Source organism: Macaca thibetana, chromosome 13, assembly GCF_024542745.1.
Source record: "Macaca thibetana thibetana isolate TM-01 chromosome 13, ASM2454274v1, whole genome shotgun sequence".
Lineage (NCBI taxonomy): Eukaryota > Metazoa > Chordata > Mammalia > Primates > Cercopithecidae > Macaca > Macaca thibetana.
The window spans coordinates 76,202,595-76,217,995 of NC_065590.1; the positions used below are offsets into that span (position 1 = coordinate 76,202,595).

Genomic DNA, 15,401 nt, shown 5'->3' on the forward strand with positions numbered 1-15,401 from the left:
TATGGAAGGAACACAGTTTTGAAATGAAAAGTCTTGGATTAGAGTCTCAGTAGTGAATTCACTTCTTCTTCTTCTTTTTTTTTTTTAATGGAGTCTTACTCTGTCAAACAGGTTGGAGTACAGTGTCATGACCTCGGCTCACTTCAGCCTCCGCCTCCCCACTTCAAGCAATTCTTGTGCCTCAGCCTCCCAAGTAGCTGGGACCACAGGCACACGCCACTACGCCTGGGTAATTTTTGTATTTTTAGTAGAGATGGGGTTTTACCGTGCTGGCCAGGCTGGTCTGAAATTCCTGGCCTCAAGTGATCTGCCAACCTCAGCCTCCCAAAGTGCTGGAATTACAGGCGTGAGCCACCGTGCCTGGCCTGAATTCACTGTTTATATGATTTGAAGAAGCCTCTTTGCTTCTTTGAGCCTCAGTGTTTTCATCTGTGAAGTGGTAACAGTATAACCAGCCTGGCTACTTCATAGGGGTAATAAAAACGAGATATTCAAGTGAAAATGCTTTGCAGATTATTAACAATTTTCTTGGGCCTGTTTGGTATTGACTTTCCATCATTATTCTTTTATTTCTGAAAGTTTGGTTTGGTTCTTTTTCAAATCTACCCAGCCATTTTTTGTCTTTTGTTCTTTACTAATTTTTATTCCATACTTTATTTTACTTATTTTTATTTGTATAAATTTGGGGAGTACAAGTATAGTTTTGTTACATTATACCATATTTTAAACATTTTATCTACAATTATGGCTTATTCTGTATCTAGTATTCCTGTATCCAAAGTCCTTGGAGTATCTAAATCTGTTTATAGTTTCTACTGATTCTTACACAGTAGACTTGCCTTGTCTTATCTTATAGTGACTTGTTTCCTTGTGTGTCCGGTAATTTATTATTGTATTATTGTATTATTATTGTATTATTGTATTGTGATTTCGTCTTTTGATGAGCTTTGTGGGAATTCTGGGGTCCTAAATTGGAGATGTTTTCCTCCACGTAGGACGTACATTTGCTTCTTCTGGGAGCCAGGGTACAACTGATCTGGACCATTTTGTCCCCTTCTTGGGCTTAATTTCAGAAGACTCAGGTTCAGCTTTTTTACCTTTTGGGAGCCAAGGTTTATTTTCTCAGTGACTTTTACCCCGAGGGCAGCCTCACATCTTACCTCTGCTTATCATTCAACTACCCTACCTCTAGTTTCAGCATCCTGTATTTTTTTCCTGGCTTTACTACTCCTTTCATGTTGAAGATTTTCCTTCTAGAAAGACCAGAAGTGCATCAGAACCCTTGTAGAATCTAGTTATGGTTTAGCATGAAGAGTCCCCTGGGAGCATGTGGTTTTCCGTGGTGCTGGATAACAGAAGCTTCCAGCTAGTGGAAAGCAAGGGCGCTCTGAGGGGTATCAGGTAGCCAGAGGCTGTGGTCCTGGAAGCAGAGTGGCTACATGGAGATGAGAACTCCAGGGCCCCACAGCTGCTTAAAACTGGGTCTGTTGAAAAGAGGGAAGACAGTACAGACTTTGAGATAGACATCAGTTGTGTGAACTTGGGCAAATCATTTATCCTCCCTGTACCTCAGTTTCCTCATTTGAAAATTGGGAATATAGTTTCTTACTATATATTAAGTTTGTGGGGGCTAGAATTCATTTGAGGTACCCCTCACTCACTACTTCCCTCTGAGGTTCTGATAAGGGGAGATGTGATGGTTAATTTTATATGTCAACTTGGCCAAACTACAATGTCCAGGTATTTGGTCAAATATTATTCTGGCTGTTTCTGTGAAGGTGTCTTTTGGATGAGATTCACATTTACATTGGCAGACTTTGCATAAAGCAGGCTACCCTCCATAATGTGGGTAGGCCTCATCCAATCAGTTGAAGGTCTTAAAAGAACAAAACTGACCTCCCCAAGCAAGAAGGAATTCTGCCAGCAGACCACCTTAGGACTTCGACTGCAGCTGTTCCCTGGGTCTCCAGGCTACTTTGAGGATTTTGGATTTGTACCTCCATAATCACAGGAGCCAATTTCATAGAAATCAATCAGCCAATCAATCAATCTGTCCTCTCAATTTACGTGTAAACACACACACACACACACACAATTGGTGATAATTTCTGTAGAACCCTGAACAATACAGAGGCACATACAAGAATCAGCAAACAAATGGGAAACAAATAATAATTTTATTAATTTCATGACCTGAGACAAGCAAGCTCGTCTAACCCTAAGGAAAGGCTTTGGGTAAAAGCTGAGATGGACAATGTGGAATTGCCTGAGGATGAAGTGGAGCTTCCTATATCCCCACTTCGACTCTAAACCGAGGGACCAGAACACTCAGGGTTTAGGGAGAGATGGTGGCACAGACCCCAAATCTACATATTCAAACAGCCGCTTGGGTGAGATAGAAGGCTTGCTTCTAGAAGGCAAGCCTAGTGCGTGCTTTCTAGCTAGGGACAAATAGAACAGGACAACCTGCTCTACCTGGACAGTGGAAGTGCATGCTAGAGGGCTAGGCCATGGCTGTACCACACAGGAGTCTTGCCCACCAGCAAAACGTGTGGCTCCAACCGGTGAGATTAGTTTTGCCTCCCTTAGAGAGGAGCACGAAAGGATGGAAAGAAACACTGGAAGTGTTTACAATACTCACAGCAATGCCCTAGATAGGGTTTTACATGTTCTCCTGTACTGACTGTGCCAGGCTCCACACCATATTTTATTTTCTTGGGAGATAACTCTTCCATGGAAATATGATTGGGTGGGTGAGGAGAAAAGGGTTCTCTTCCTGATAAAATATGGTGTAGAGCCTAGTGCATAATAAGTGCCCATTGAATGGCAGGCATTACTATAGGCACAGCATTTTCACAGGACAACATATCTCCATGAAACATTGATATAAAAGGCAGCCTCTATGCTGGGCAATATCTCCCTTTTCGTAGCACACATATGGGAGAGTCTCCACCGTGTTTGAATTCCTTGATGAACCCATCTGACTTCAGTTGGTCTAGGACTCTTTGTTACCTGTTTCACACTCCTCTGTGTTAATTTTTCTGAGGTGCAAGTCTCAGTGATGGTACCACGGGTTGGAAGATCTGGGAAATATAATAGCTGCCACTAAATATTTGAAGACTATGAAAGACAAAGATAAGACTAGTACCAAATGGCCATGGGGGCATAACCAGATCCAAAAGGGAGATATTACCAGGAGACAGATTCTTGATCAATATAAGAAGGACATATCTAAAAGTTACAGTTCTTCAAGGTTGGAGTAGGCTATTTGGTACCTCTGTGTCACTGACTGAACCCAGGAGGGATGTCCATGGGGCAGTGGCATGTTATGCTGAAGCTTCCAACATTGGATGGATAGATGCATGATATCATCTTTAAATAAGAAGTTACATCACTGTTTTCTACTCTGACCTTCTTCTACGTTAACCCAGCAGCACATCCCCACCTTCCTGCAGGAATCCAGCTGCAGAATACCTCCTTTTTTGGCCCTGGCTGTTAGTAATAAGCTCACTGCTGGGAGGAGGAGGGTTTCTCAGCAAGGAGAGTGAAGAGTAGAGGGGCTGATGGTGAAGGGTGTGCAGACATCCTTTGAAGGAGGAATAGCCCGAAGCAAAGAAAGAAGTTGGCTGAGGAAAATGACAGGAAATGCACAGATAGTGAGTCTTTGAAGATGGTCCAAGAAAATGGCACTGAGGCTGTGATAAGGCTGTGCTGCCTAATGGCAAAGAGCATGCAGGCTGGAGCCGGCTGCCGGGGTTCTAATCCCAGCTCCAGCACTGACAAGCTGTGTGATATCGGGCACAGGACTTGGGACCTGTTATTTTTGTGCCTACATACCCGTAATTATGGAAAGGTAACATTGGAACCTATTATTGTGAATATTAAATATAAATGGTTATGACACATAGTAAGTACTCTTCCTGGGTGTTAGCTGATTTATTATAGGGTAAATTTGAGACGTTCTCTTCAGGATCAGACACAGGTCATGGTAGGATAGAAGCTGTATCAAAGGGATAAAGAGTTTCACATTTTCAAGGTGAAAAAGAAGACAACTGGGACAGTAAGAGAGAACTACTAGTACCAAGCTCAGGAAAGAAGGGAGAGAGACAAAAGCATGAGTGGGAATGTAGAACAGCTTTAAATCCTAACAGAAGGGAGGGATACCAGGATTTCAGAGCCAGATAATCTGCTTGAAGTGAGAGGGAGAAAAACAGTCCCAGGGAAGGAAGGAGAAAAGGAAATTCAAGATTTCTCCTTGAAGCATGGTGGGAGGAGAGAAATTAAGCAACTTAACGGATGTGCCATCAAGCTTTAGTTTTTGATGCCAGATTATTTAAGCAATGGTCTTGGCCAGGGGTTTGGCAGACTTAATGAGACAGTTTCTATTGAAAAGATTATGTCTTAGTCTTTCTGTGCCTGGTTTATTTCACTTAGCATAATATACATCCATGTTGTCACAAATCACAGAATTTCCTGCTCCTTTAAGGCTGAATAATGATCTTGCTTGTATGTGAAGCCTAAAAAAAGTCAAACTCACAGAAGTAGAGAGTAGAATGATGGTTACCAGAGGCTGGGGGAGATGTTGGTCAAAGAGTACAAAGTCAGTTAGACAGGAGGAATAACTATAGTTAGTAATAATAGTATATTGCATATTTCAAAATAGCGAGAATAGAGACTTTTAAGTGTTCTCACCATAAATAAATATTTAAGGAAATAAAAATGTTAGTTAGCCGGATTCGATCATTCCACAATGTCTACATGTAACAAAATATCACATTGTACCCCATGAATATGTACAGGTATTATTTGTTAATTAAAAATAAAACTTTAAACAAGATAATGTTTGTGTTTTCTGTTTGTGGCATCATACTTTTGAAACACATTCCCTCTAGATTGAATACATTCAGGTCAGAAGTGAAGCAGGGGCTTGCTTGGGTTCCATGGGCGCTATTGAGGGCCCCACAGGAGTGGACCCAGTTCTGAGTGGAACCCTTTGGGAGCTCCTGGGTGTTTGTTCTTGTTTTCCAGGGACGTATCACTTCCTGCACCAGGGAAGTGTGGGAAGGTGAACATGTGTGTTCAGAAGCTTTCACGGATATTCGTATGAGCCAGGAAATGGAATTCACAGTATAGATACAATGTACTGCAAAGGCCCCATGCAGAGTCAGGGAGGAGGCTGGTGTCCTGGGATGGTGTGGCCAGAACACCCCACACTGTGCCCTCCTGTGGCAATTTGGAAGCTGGATGTGGGGACTCATGAATGGAAGAGCCTGGAAGCCAACTCTCAGGGTCTTTCTCTGCCCATGGACCCTTAGTAGAGGAGATGCTTCTTCTTCTTGTTTCTGTCTTTGGTGTTGGGAGGTTTAAATCAGTGGTTCCATCACTTAACAGCTGGTGACCTTGGATCAGCCACCTAACCTCTCTAAACTGATCCCGCCCTGCACAAATGGGGTTGGGTGAGGATTCTGTGATGATATACGTGCAAGCTGCTTTATAAAATGTGAAGTGCTATTGAAATAGTGATATTTTATTTTATTTATTTTTTATGTAGTGGTATTATTTTAAACACACCTTCACCATTATTTAATACATTCAGATATTGTTGTAGAAAAGCCCAGCTCCCAGTATGGGCTATTCTCCCTCAGGGGGTCTTGGTGCAGCAAACTATGACTGCGCTTTGTGCACGTGACAATCTGAGGGGAATAGGCCCCTCCGAGGACACCTTCCATGACTTCTTTCAATTTCTCATGTCTGCTCTGGCTTGCTAGGGGCCAGAATTCCAGAGTTCCAAAATTCTGGAGAGCTCACAGCACATGGTGCTCCCAGAAGGCACTGCAGCCAGGGATGCTGGGATGTTCAGCTGCCCCGTAGGGAAACCAGCAGCCTCAGGCCCTCTTGGGCCCATGCCTCTATCTGGTATGAATAGAGAGTAGAGGTGGGGTGAGGCCAAGAGGTCAGTTGCACCCACCCTTCCTGGTGTTGTCATGCGTGCCTGCCCCTCCACCTGCCTCTCCAGCACAAGGAGGCAATGACCCACTAGGCACCCAGCAAGGCCCCAGTTCCAGTGTCCCTTCCCACCTGGCTACACGGCTGAGGCCAGTTCCCAGACTCACTAGGCACCCAGCAAGGCCCCAGTTCCAGTGTCCCTTCCCACCTGGCTACATGGCTGAGGCCACTTCCCAGACTCACTGGGTATCCAGCAAGGCCCCAGTTCCAGTGTCCCTTCCCACCTGGCTACACGGCTGAGGCCACTTCCCAGACTCACTGGGTATCCAGCAAGGCCCCAGTTCCAGTGTCCCTTCCCACCTGGCTACATGGCTGAGGCCAGTTCCCAGACTCACTGGGTGTCCAGCAAAGCCCCAGTTCCAGTGTCCCTTCCCACCTGGCTACACGGCTGAGGCCACTTCCCAGACTCACTGGGTATCCAGCAAAGCCCCAGTTCCAGTGTCCCTTCCCACCTGGCTACACGGCTGAGGCCAGTTCCCAGACTCACTGGGTATCCAGCAAGGCCCCAGTTCCAGTGTCCCTTCCCACCTGGCTACACGGCTGAGGCCAGTTCCCAGACTCACTAGGCACCCAGCAAGGCCCCAGTTCCAGTGTCCCTTCCCACCTGGCTACATGGCTGAGGCCACTTCCCAGACTCACTGGGTATCCAGCAAGGCCCCAGTTCCAGTGTCCCTTCCCACCTGGCTACACGGCTGAGGCCACTTCCCAGACTCACTGGGTATCCAGCAAGGCCCCAGTTCCAGTGTCCCTTCCCACCTGGCTACATGGCTGAGGCCAGTTCCCAGACTCACTGGGTATCCAGCAAAGCCCCAGTTCCAGTGTCCCTTCCCACCTGGCTACACGGCTGAGGCCAGTTCCCAGACTCACTGGGTGTCCAGCAAAGCCCCAGTTCCAGTGTCCCTTCCCACCTGGCTACACGGCTGAGGCCACTTCCCAGACTCACTAGGCACCCAGCAAAGCCCCAGTTCCAGTGTCCCTTCCCACCTGGCTACACGGCTGAGGCCACTTCCCCGCTGGTCTCCTTGTCCTCCACGTGTGGCCAGAGACATTTTCTCCATGACCTGCTTCAGGCAGACTCAGCTACATTCTGGAGTTTTCTTTCACTCATGTCCTCTTTGCATTCTGGAGTTTTCTTTGCATTCATGTCCTCCACATTCTGGCCTCGCCATTCCTGAACTAGCCATTCCCTGAACAGATTTTTTTTTCTCTGGGCCTTCCTGCCTGTGATGGTTCATTTTATTTGTCAATTTGACTGGGCCACAGGGTGCCCAGGCATTTGGTCAAACGTTATTCTGGGTGTGTCTGTGAGGGTGTTTCTGGATGAGATTAACATTTGAATCAGTAGACTGAAGAAAGCAGATTGCCCTGCCCAGTGTTGGTGGCCCCGTCCAATTCAGTGAAGGCCTGAATAGAACAAAAGGCTAAGCGGGAATTCCTCCTGCCAATGTCTTTGAGCTGCGACATGGCTTTTCCTGTGTTCAGATCCCACTGGAAACATCAGCACTTTCTGGATCTCCAGTATGAGCACCACAGATCCTGGGACTTGTCAGCCTCCATAATCACATAAGCCAATTCCTATTTATAATAAATTTTTTTCTGTGTCAACTTAAACTATATATATATAACATCATAGAGAAATATGCAGTGGCAAGGTATGGCAGTCCCTGTAATCCCAACACTTTGGGAGGCCAAGGTGGAAGGATTGCTTGAAGTTAGGAGCGTGAGACTGGCCAGGGCAACATAGTGAGACACCGTCTCCACAAAAAATAAAACGTAAAGAAAATGAGCTGGGCATGGTGGTGCACACTTGTGGTCCCAGCTACTTGGCAGCTGAGGTAGGAGGATCTCTGGAGCCCAGGTGTTTGAGGCTGCAGTAAGCTATGGTTGAGCCACTGTACTCCAGCCTGGGTGACAGAGTGAGACTCCATCTCTAAAAAAAGAAACATTAGGCAATTTCATCCTTGTGTGTGAATGTCATAGGATGTACTGACACAAACCTAGATGGTAGAGCCTACCACACACCTAGGCTGTAAGGTATAGCCTGTTGTTCCTAGGCTATCGTACAAATTTGTACAGCTGTTCCTGTACTGAATACTGTAGACATTTGTAACACAATGGTAAGTATGTGTGTATCTAAACATATCAAAACAGAAAAGGTATAGCGAACATAGAGTATTATAATTGTATGGGACCACTGTCATATATGCTGTCTGTCATTGACTGAAATGTTGTTATGCGTATGTGGCTATATACATATGCACATGCACACACACACACACACACACACACACACACACACCATTGGTTCTGCTTGTCTAGAGGACCCTGACTAATATACTGCCTTTTATCTGGCTTTTTGCTACATACTTATTTCCCCTCTCTATCCTCCCTTAAGCAAAGTAAGATCCCTACTCATCCTTCAAGATCTAACTCATTTGACACCTGACTCAAGAAGCTGTCCCCAGTTCCCCTCACTCCTCTGCTCTCACAGCCTTGTCATCGCACTCATGTAATTGAACTCACTTTGCGGTGTGTTGCAGGCATCTCCATGTGTGTCTCTCTGCAACGTTGCAATCCCCTCGAGAGCAGAGGCCTTCCAGCTCCACATCGCTCCTCCCCAGCTCAGAGCACTGTCAGGGCTCACAACTTATTTAGAAAATTGCGATGAATTAAATCGGAAGCAAGCCAGTGGGAGACAGTTCTATGGCCCTTCCCATGAGGATGGGATTTCAAGGTCACCGTGGGTGATGTTCCAAGCAGAGATGATAGCTATCAGGCTGTGACATTGCCAAGCACAGGCTGGGGGTTTCACACCCCCACCGATTTCCTCTGGAATATTCTATAGCCACAGTATCACAGGACATTAATAAAATCAATTATTGGATAAAAATCTCTGGTCTCCAAAGCTTCATTTTATGCTATTAGCAGGAGAATGCTGTTTTAAAAGGAGATAACAGAGAGAGAGAGAGAGATCAATTACTGGATAAGCTCACCATGGTGCCCCAGATGAACATGGACACTGGCCAGCAGCCCCTCTTACCTGCCACATGGACCAAGCCCCTGCACTGCTGTCTGTGGATCCTGCCCTGGGCCACCCTGTTCAGGTTTCCCAAGTGCAGGAGGTGCATTCTACTCAGTAATGGGATGGGCAGCTCTCAGCTCAGTGCCCTTAGTACCCAGGCAGCTTGAGACACTTGCACGGCCACCGGGGTCAGTAACACATGAATGAGCACCCCACCCTCGGGGACAGTGTCAGCCCCAGGACACCAACCCTCATGTTCCAGATCAGAACCTGATCAGCACATTCTTCCTGGAAACACAGAGTCTTATATTTTAAGAACTTGAAAGGTCTGAGCTGTTTTAGATACAGACCAGCTCCTCCCCAGGGCTGAGAGTGCTAACATGCATTGGGAAGTGACCACCAAATTTAGGTGTCCAGCTTCTCAAGGCCTTGAAGTCCACACCTCCTGCTGGCTATGTGGACAGTCTCTGTTGGCTGTGGAGCTGGTGTGGGCAGGGCAGACCCACACTAGGCAGCCTGGGCTGTGGCTGAGAGGCATTCCCTTGCCTCCTCTGCTGGAGGGGCCCAAGAAACTGAGCTCTGCTTTGAGCTCTGCCACTTTCCACCTGTGTGACCTCAGACAAGCCAGTAAACCTTTTGGAACTTCATCTTCCCTACTCAGTTCAGAGGGTTTTGGTGAAGATGAAATGAGATCATGAATACAGAAGCCACCTTACACATTCTAAGGTGCTCTCCACGTACAGTGAGGGTTATTACTCACTACCCCATTGATGCTTCTTAAAAATACCAGATTCCTGGGTAGGAGGAAGAAAGGAACAGATAGGGTGGCGGTGAGTAGCACACCACTGTAGATGGAACTCCTCCTTCCTTCCCATCACTGCCTCTTCTACAGCCAAGGAGGAATGACAGTCATTCATGAAACTGTGCCAGCCGTGGGGCCAGCACTTTCACACCAGGTATTCTCAAATTGCCCTGGAGAGATGTCCTCTGGGGTTGGGATACTAGAATTCAAGTTCCAGTTCTGCCATTTCCTAACTGCGGGATCTTGGGCAAGGTCCTTACCTCTCCAGGCTGTTATCTCATCTGTATAATAAGGGGATGCACAGTATCCCTCTCATAGAATTGCTCTGAGAACTACATGAAGTAATGTGAGTCAAGATCCTAGAACAGCACCCAGTATATAGAAGTGCTCAGAAAATGGTGGCAGCCATTGTTGTCATCGTTCTGTTTTTATTGTTGCTGATGGTTTGTTGCTGTTCTGCCTCTGACCCCATCTTTGAGCCAGACCTTGCCACTATAAGCCTGGTCTCTGGGGTTGGGTACTGATAAGCCGACCGGGGCTAGTGGAGGACAGGGAGCCGTTCTCACATACTACCCATTCGTGTTGCACAGCCTTCGGACGCTGACTGGGACGACCTGTGGGACCAGTTTGATGAGCGGCGGTATCTGAATGCCAAAAAGTGGCGCGTTGGTGACGACCCCTATAAGCTGTATGCTTTCAACCAGCGGGAGAGTGAGCGGATCTCCAGCAATCGGGCCATCCCGGACACTCGCCATCTGAGGTACCTCCTCCTTCTCCCACTCTGTTACCCCCGCAGTCAAGAGATCAACAGCAGGTTTGATTTGGGGCCTACTGTGTGCAGCGCCCAGTGCTAAGAACTGGGTTGGACCACCTGCTGCTGGTTGGACACTAAAGGGATTTGGATTTGGTGATTGACCCTGTCTTTGCTGCCTATTGCTTACTGCTGAGAGCCATCCCAAACCCTCCAATTCCCACCAGGAGGTTGGGGGGCAGGGGTGGCCTCTTTCACTTTAACCTGCTCCTCACCCTAGGGATCATCTGACACGAACCCTTAGAGCACCAAAAACACTACAGCCAAGGCCTGTTTTTCCCTGGCAGATTCCCACACCCAGGCCTGGGTTCCAAAGTAGGGGAAGGCAGGATGATCGGACCCTGGGGCAGGTAGGTGGGCGGTGTCTTCTGTGACTGGGAGAGAGCCTTCCTGTGCCAGCCCTTGGACATTTTGCCATGTGAGAAGAGGAGCCAGCTTGCCATTGGTTCTTCTGTCTGCCTGCGGAGGGGCTCGTTCACACAGCTCCATCCTGCCAGCCTTTAGTCAGGCCATACCTTCAGTAGGTTGCAGAGATCAGGCCTGGAGCTACGTAGAAAGCTTTGTTTCCCAGCGAGAAGAGGCTTCGTGAAGACTTTCTGCCTCACGACCAACCCTTTTTAGAGTCATAGCAGCCCTTATGCACCCTGGTGAGACCTGGTAATCAGGTTCAATCTCAATCCCAGCTCCTCCACTCACGGGCTCCTGGCCTCCAAACTGGGGGCCCAGAAATGCCAAAGGCCTGTGTTGGCCTTTCTTGTCTGCTGCAGGACTTTGCATCAGCCTTAAATAGCAGACTGGCATGCTGAGAGGCTGTGGTGCTGGTGTTAGCTTCTTAGTATCTTATATTTGTCTGGGTCCATGGGTACTCACATTGTGGAAATGGGTTTATGAGCAGAAGAGCAAGAATTTTCATGACTTATGAGGCTGATTCCTCTGGCAGTTCTTAAGTTGGTACCCTGTGAAGGCTGGCGGACTCCATGTCCCCATCTAGGTTGCACTACTCAGAAACCTTGTCTTCTACAGCATGTATGCTTTGGAGTGACTCAGCCAGTCCTTGTTAATCACTATCATTGCCAAAAGCAGCTGAAGTCTTGGTTTCCCTATGAATATAGCAAGGGGGATGAACTAGATGATATTACAGCTTCTTCTAACTCTGACTTTCTGTGAATTTAACTCTCCCCTCGAGGGTCCCATGAGACTCTGCCTTAGCAGCAGTTCCTGGCAGTCCCCTACTGCCAGAGACCCAGGGCGTGGGCTATACCTGCTTACTCCCTTCTGCTGGCCTGAAAGCATCTGAAAGTCAGAGTCTTGTATTATTCCTGTTTAAATTTCTGGGCACTTGTCCTACTCCTTGGCATCTGAGAGAATTTTATTTAAATATTAGGTTATTGTATTTCCCCGAGCAGAAACTGCATGTAGGAGAGACGGGAAGAGGGAGCAGACAGGAGACAGGAGCCTGAGAAGCTCCACTGGGTCTTAGGCAGGTGGACGCTTGTCCTGCGTCCAGAGGCCAGGGCTCTCTTGAGGGACAAAGGGAGGTCTCCTAGCCAGGAAAGTTGCTGGTGCATCTGGATGACAGCCCCCTGAGAGACACCTGTAACTGCTACCACCTGCAGAAAGAAGCAACAAGTAGTTCACTGAGTAGGCAGGTACTTGGGGATACTCTGAGCAGGACTAGTTTCTGCACTTTCCTTCTTCTACCATTTAGAGGCAGAAACTAACATTTTGCAAGGCCTGGGCATATATAGCGGTAGGTGATGAAGAACTGAGCCTGTTTCCAAGGAGCCCAGCTCACGATGTCCAGTTCCAGACTTTGCACCTAGCCCAGTGTGTTCCATCTGTTAAGAACGTGTGATCTGCTGGGATTACAGCAAGAAGGGAAGAGAGGATTTAGACAGAATTTAGACTCCCTTTGGGAAGACAAAAAGGGAAAGTATATCAGCCATATATCTGCCTCAGGGCACCAGCCTTGCCCTGTGGGAGCTGGGATTGTGTAACTCAGAGAATTTCAGGCTTAAAGAGCTTACTCTGAATGTGCATGAAAAGGAAAGGTCAGGCAATTGAGAATGAGGGCAAGCACATGGGACCAGCAGCCATCTAGGGGTACAGATCACCTACTATGTGCAAATCCCTAGGCTAGCATTGTGAGGGGCCACCAGTTGGATCAGCCATCTCCAAGCCAAGTTTAGTCACCATACTGGTGTCACCCTTGTAGTGATGAGAGCTCCAAAGACTGCCAGCAAAGCCCTGTTTTCTTCTTTCAACTGGGCCCTTCTGTCTACAGGATCTCCCACTTCCAGCTCTTGGTTCTCAGGGAAACCTTGACTGTAGGTTGGAGTCATCAGCTATGTCCCTTAATCCTTCTGTGAATCCAGTCTCCCTATTGTGTCCCAGTTTCATCCTGATGCAATTCCTGGAGTTTGCCTGGCCTTTTGGGCCCTGTCTGCCTCAGATCTGACCAGCTGATGCTGTTGGTGACCTGTGTTCTGGGGACCAGGGATTCTGTGCAGCACTACTGACATTTGGGGGTAGATCATACTTTGTCGCAGGGTGTCCTGTGCATTGTAGGTTGTTTAGCAGCATCCCTGGCTTTTACCTACTAGATGCCAGTAGCACACTCACCAAGTTGTGACAACCAACTATGTCTCCAGACTTTGCCATAGACATCCCCTTGGGGACAAAATTGCAGTGAAGATCTCTGCTGTAAATCCAGCCCTGCTTTTTACCTGAGTTCTCAAAAATGAAATGTAAACATGCATTATCAACCCCATCACCAGCAACAGGACAAGGCCAAGCCTTCTCTGTAAAAGCAGAGTTGAATGGAAGGCAGTAACAGCCCAGGGGCTAAGGATACTGATCCTGGGATCAGATTGCCCTGTTTACAGTCCTGGTTGTGCTGCTGACTAGGAGTAAACTTAAAGTTGCCTAGCTTCTCTGTACCTCAGTTTCCTCTTTTGGAAAATAGGGGTAAAAATCACAATAATGATCCTACCTAATTCAGTTTTTATAAAAAGCAAATAAAATATATATAAGGTATTTACCTACCTAATAGTAAATATTTATCAAATTCTAGTTGTTGCTATCATTACAGGGTATGTGGGCAGGCTGATACTGAAGGGCCAGGAATGGAAGGAGAGGTCTCTGCCAGAAAACTCAAGATGATCAGGCAAGAGACGCAACTAAACCCCCAAAGTGAGCACACATCTATACCCCGAGTACCAGGAAAGAGCATTAAGATCACTAAGTTGTCAGGGACGGTGACGGGGGCAGAGGAGAACAGAGGTGGGTTTCAAGGTCAGGTTCAATTCCAGAGAAATGGGAGTGAGTGGTGTCAAATCCCCATGAGTGTGGGGTGCTGGTCCTTAGCATCTGTCATAGCGTTTCTCAATCCAGGCTTCTTACAAGAATTACCTGGGGTGCTTTCTTTCAGTGCTGATACCCAGACTCCAACCAGCTGAAGTACCTCTTTTCTAAGCTCCCCAGCCAGGGTTAAGAACTACTACTCTAGGTAAGCGCTTCTTAAACTTAAATAGGCAAACAAAGAACCCCTCTGAGGATCTTGTTAAAATCTGATTTAGTACATCTGAGATGGGGCCCGAGCGTCCGCATTTCTAACAAGCTCCCAGGTCATACCAACGCCGCTGGTCCATGAATCACACTTTGAATAGCAGGGACTTAGAACAACCATTCTCAAATTCTGGTTCCCCAAACCAGCAGGCCACCAGCATCAGCATCACTTGGGAACTTGTTAGAAACAAACTCTTAGGTTTAACCCAGAACTACGGGGTCAGAAACTCTGGGGGTGGAGTATAGCGATCTGAACTGATTGCGTCTCGGCAAGAGCTACAGGTGATTCTAATGCTGGCTCGAGTTTAGAAACCACAGAGCACCTGCTTGTACCTGTGGCTTATTTTTGTAACCCAGGTGAAGTTCATAGGTGGGATTGGTGCGGCCAAAAGGTTGAGGGTCTGAGTAGAGAGTAGAGGCCCTGGAATAAGGCCACCACCTCCCCACACACTACAGCCCTCTCCATTTCTCCAATGACATGAATTCTGTTTCTGGCCCTGCAGAGACTTTGGCCTCTCTGGTTCCTTCTTGCCCCTCCCTTCTTTCCCAGTTCCTTCATTCACAGGCTCCATGTCCTGCCATCCTCCTAGCAATTGGCATCACCTCTACCAAGAAGCTCTTATTGTGGGGTCACTCCTGGCCCCATCGCCATTGGCCCACTCTGGACTTCTGGTTCCTTGAGGACACCCAATCACACTGATACAGTCTTTGCCCCTGCTGGGCCTCCTTTGTGTTCCCATCATGCCTTGCAGCTAAGGTACTACTGATATCAGTTGCCCTCTGGGGTAACACGCTGAGCCTCTCCTACAGTGCTTTCCTTGTGTGTGATAGGAATTCAATAAATGTTGAATAAATGAAAGGGAGGATAAGACTGGAAAGGCAACTGACCACTCTCTCTCACCTGCTTTATGTATAGCGAGGAAAAGAGGAGCTAAAGGAAGCCCCTTCTCATCACCCTTCAATCCTCAGGGGCCTTGTAGAAGGAATCAGAACAGACTCCGAGTTAAAGGAAAAATGCTTTTCCCTTAAAGAGTTCTCATTACTGAAAAAAGAAGGGTGAAGAAACCGCATGTGGGAGGGGTCTGAGCTTATTAAATTTGCTTCCAATTTTCTTACCACAGTAATTGGATTCTGATTTATAGGATGCGTTTGGACAGCGCCTGAAACAGAGAACTATTAGCTGAGCATTAGAG

The 15,401-nt window shown here is 47.2% G+C and overlaps 1 protein-coding gene across 2 annotated transcripts in view; it reads left to right on the plus strand.

Annotated features, from left to right (window-relative positions):
* GALNT14 (polypeptide N-acetylgalactosaminyltransferase 14) overlaps positions 1-15,401 on the plus strand; it is a 228,342-nt gene that overhangs the window by 136,790 nt on the left and 76,151 nt on the right. For both annotated transcript variants that reach the window (XM_050755243.1, XM_050755244.1), the window contains exon 2: positions 10,421-10,590. In XM_050755243.1, the coding sequence (XP_050611200.1) occupies positions 10,421-10,590 (170 nt within the window). The remainder of the gene's footprint in view (positions 1-10,420; positions 10,591-15,401) is intronic.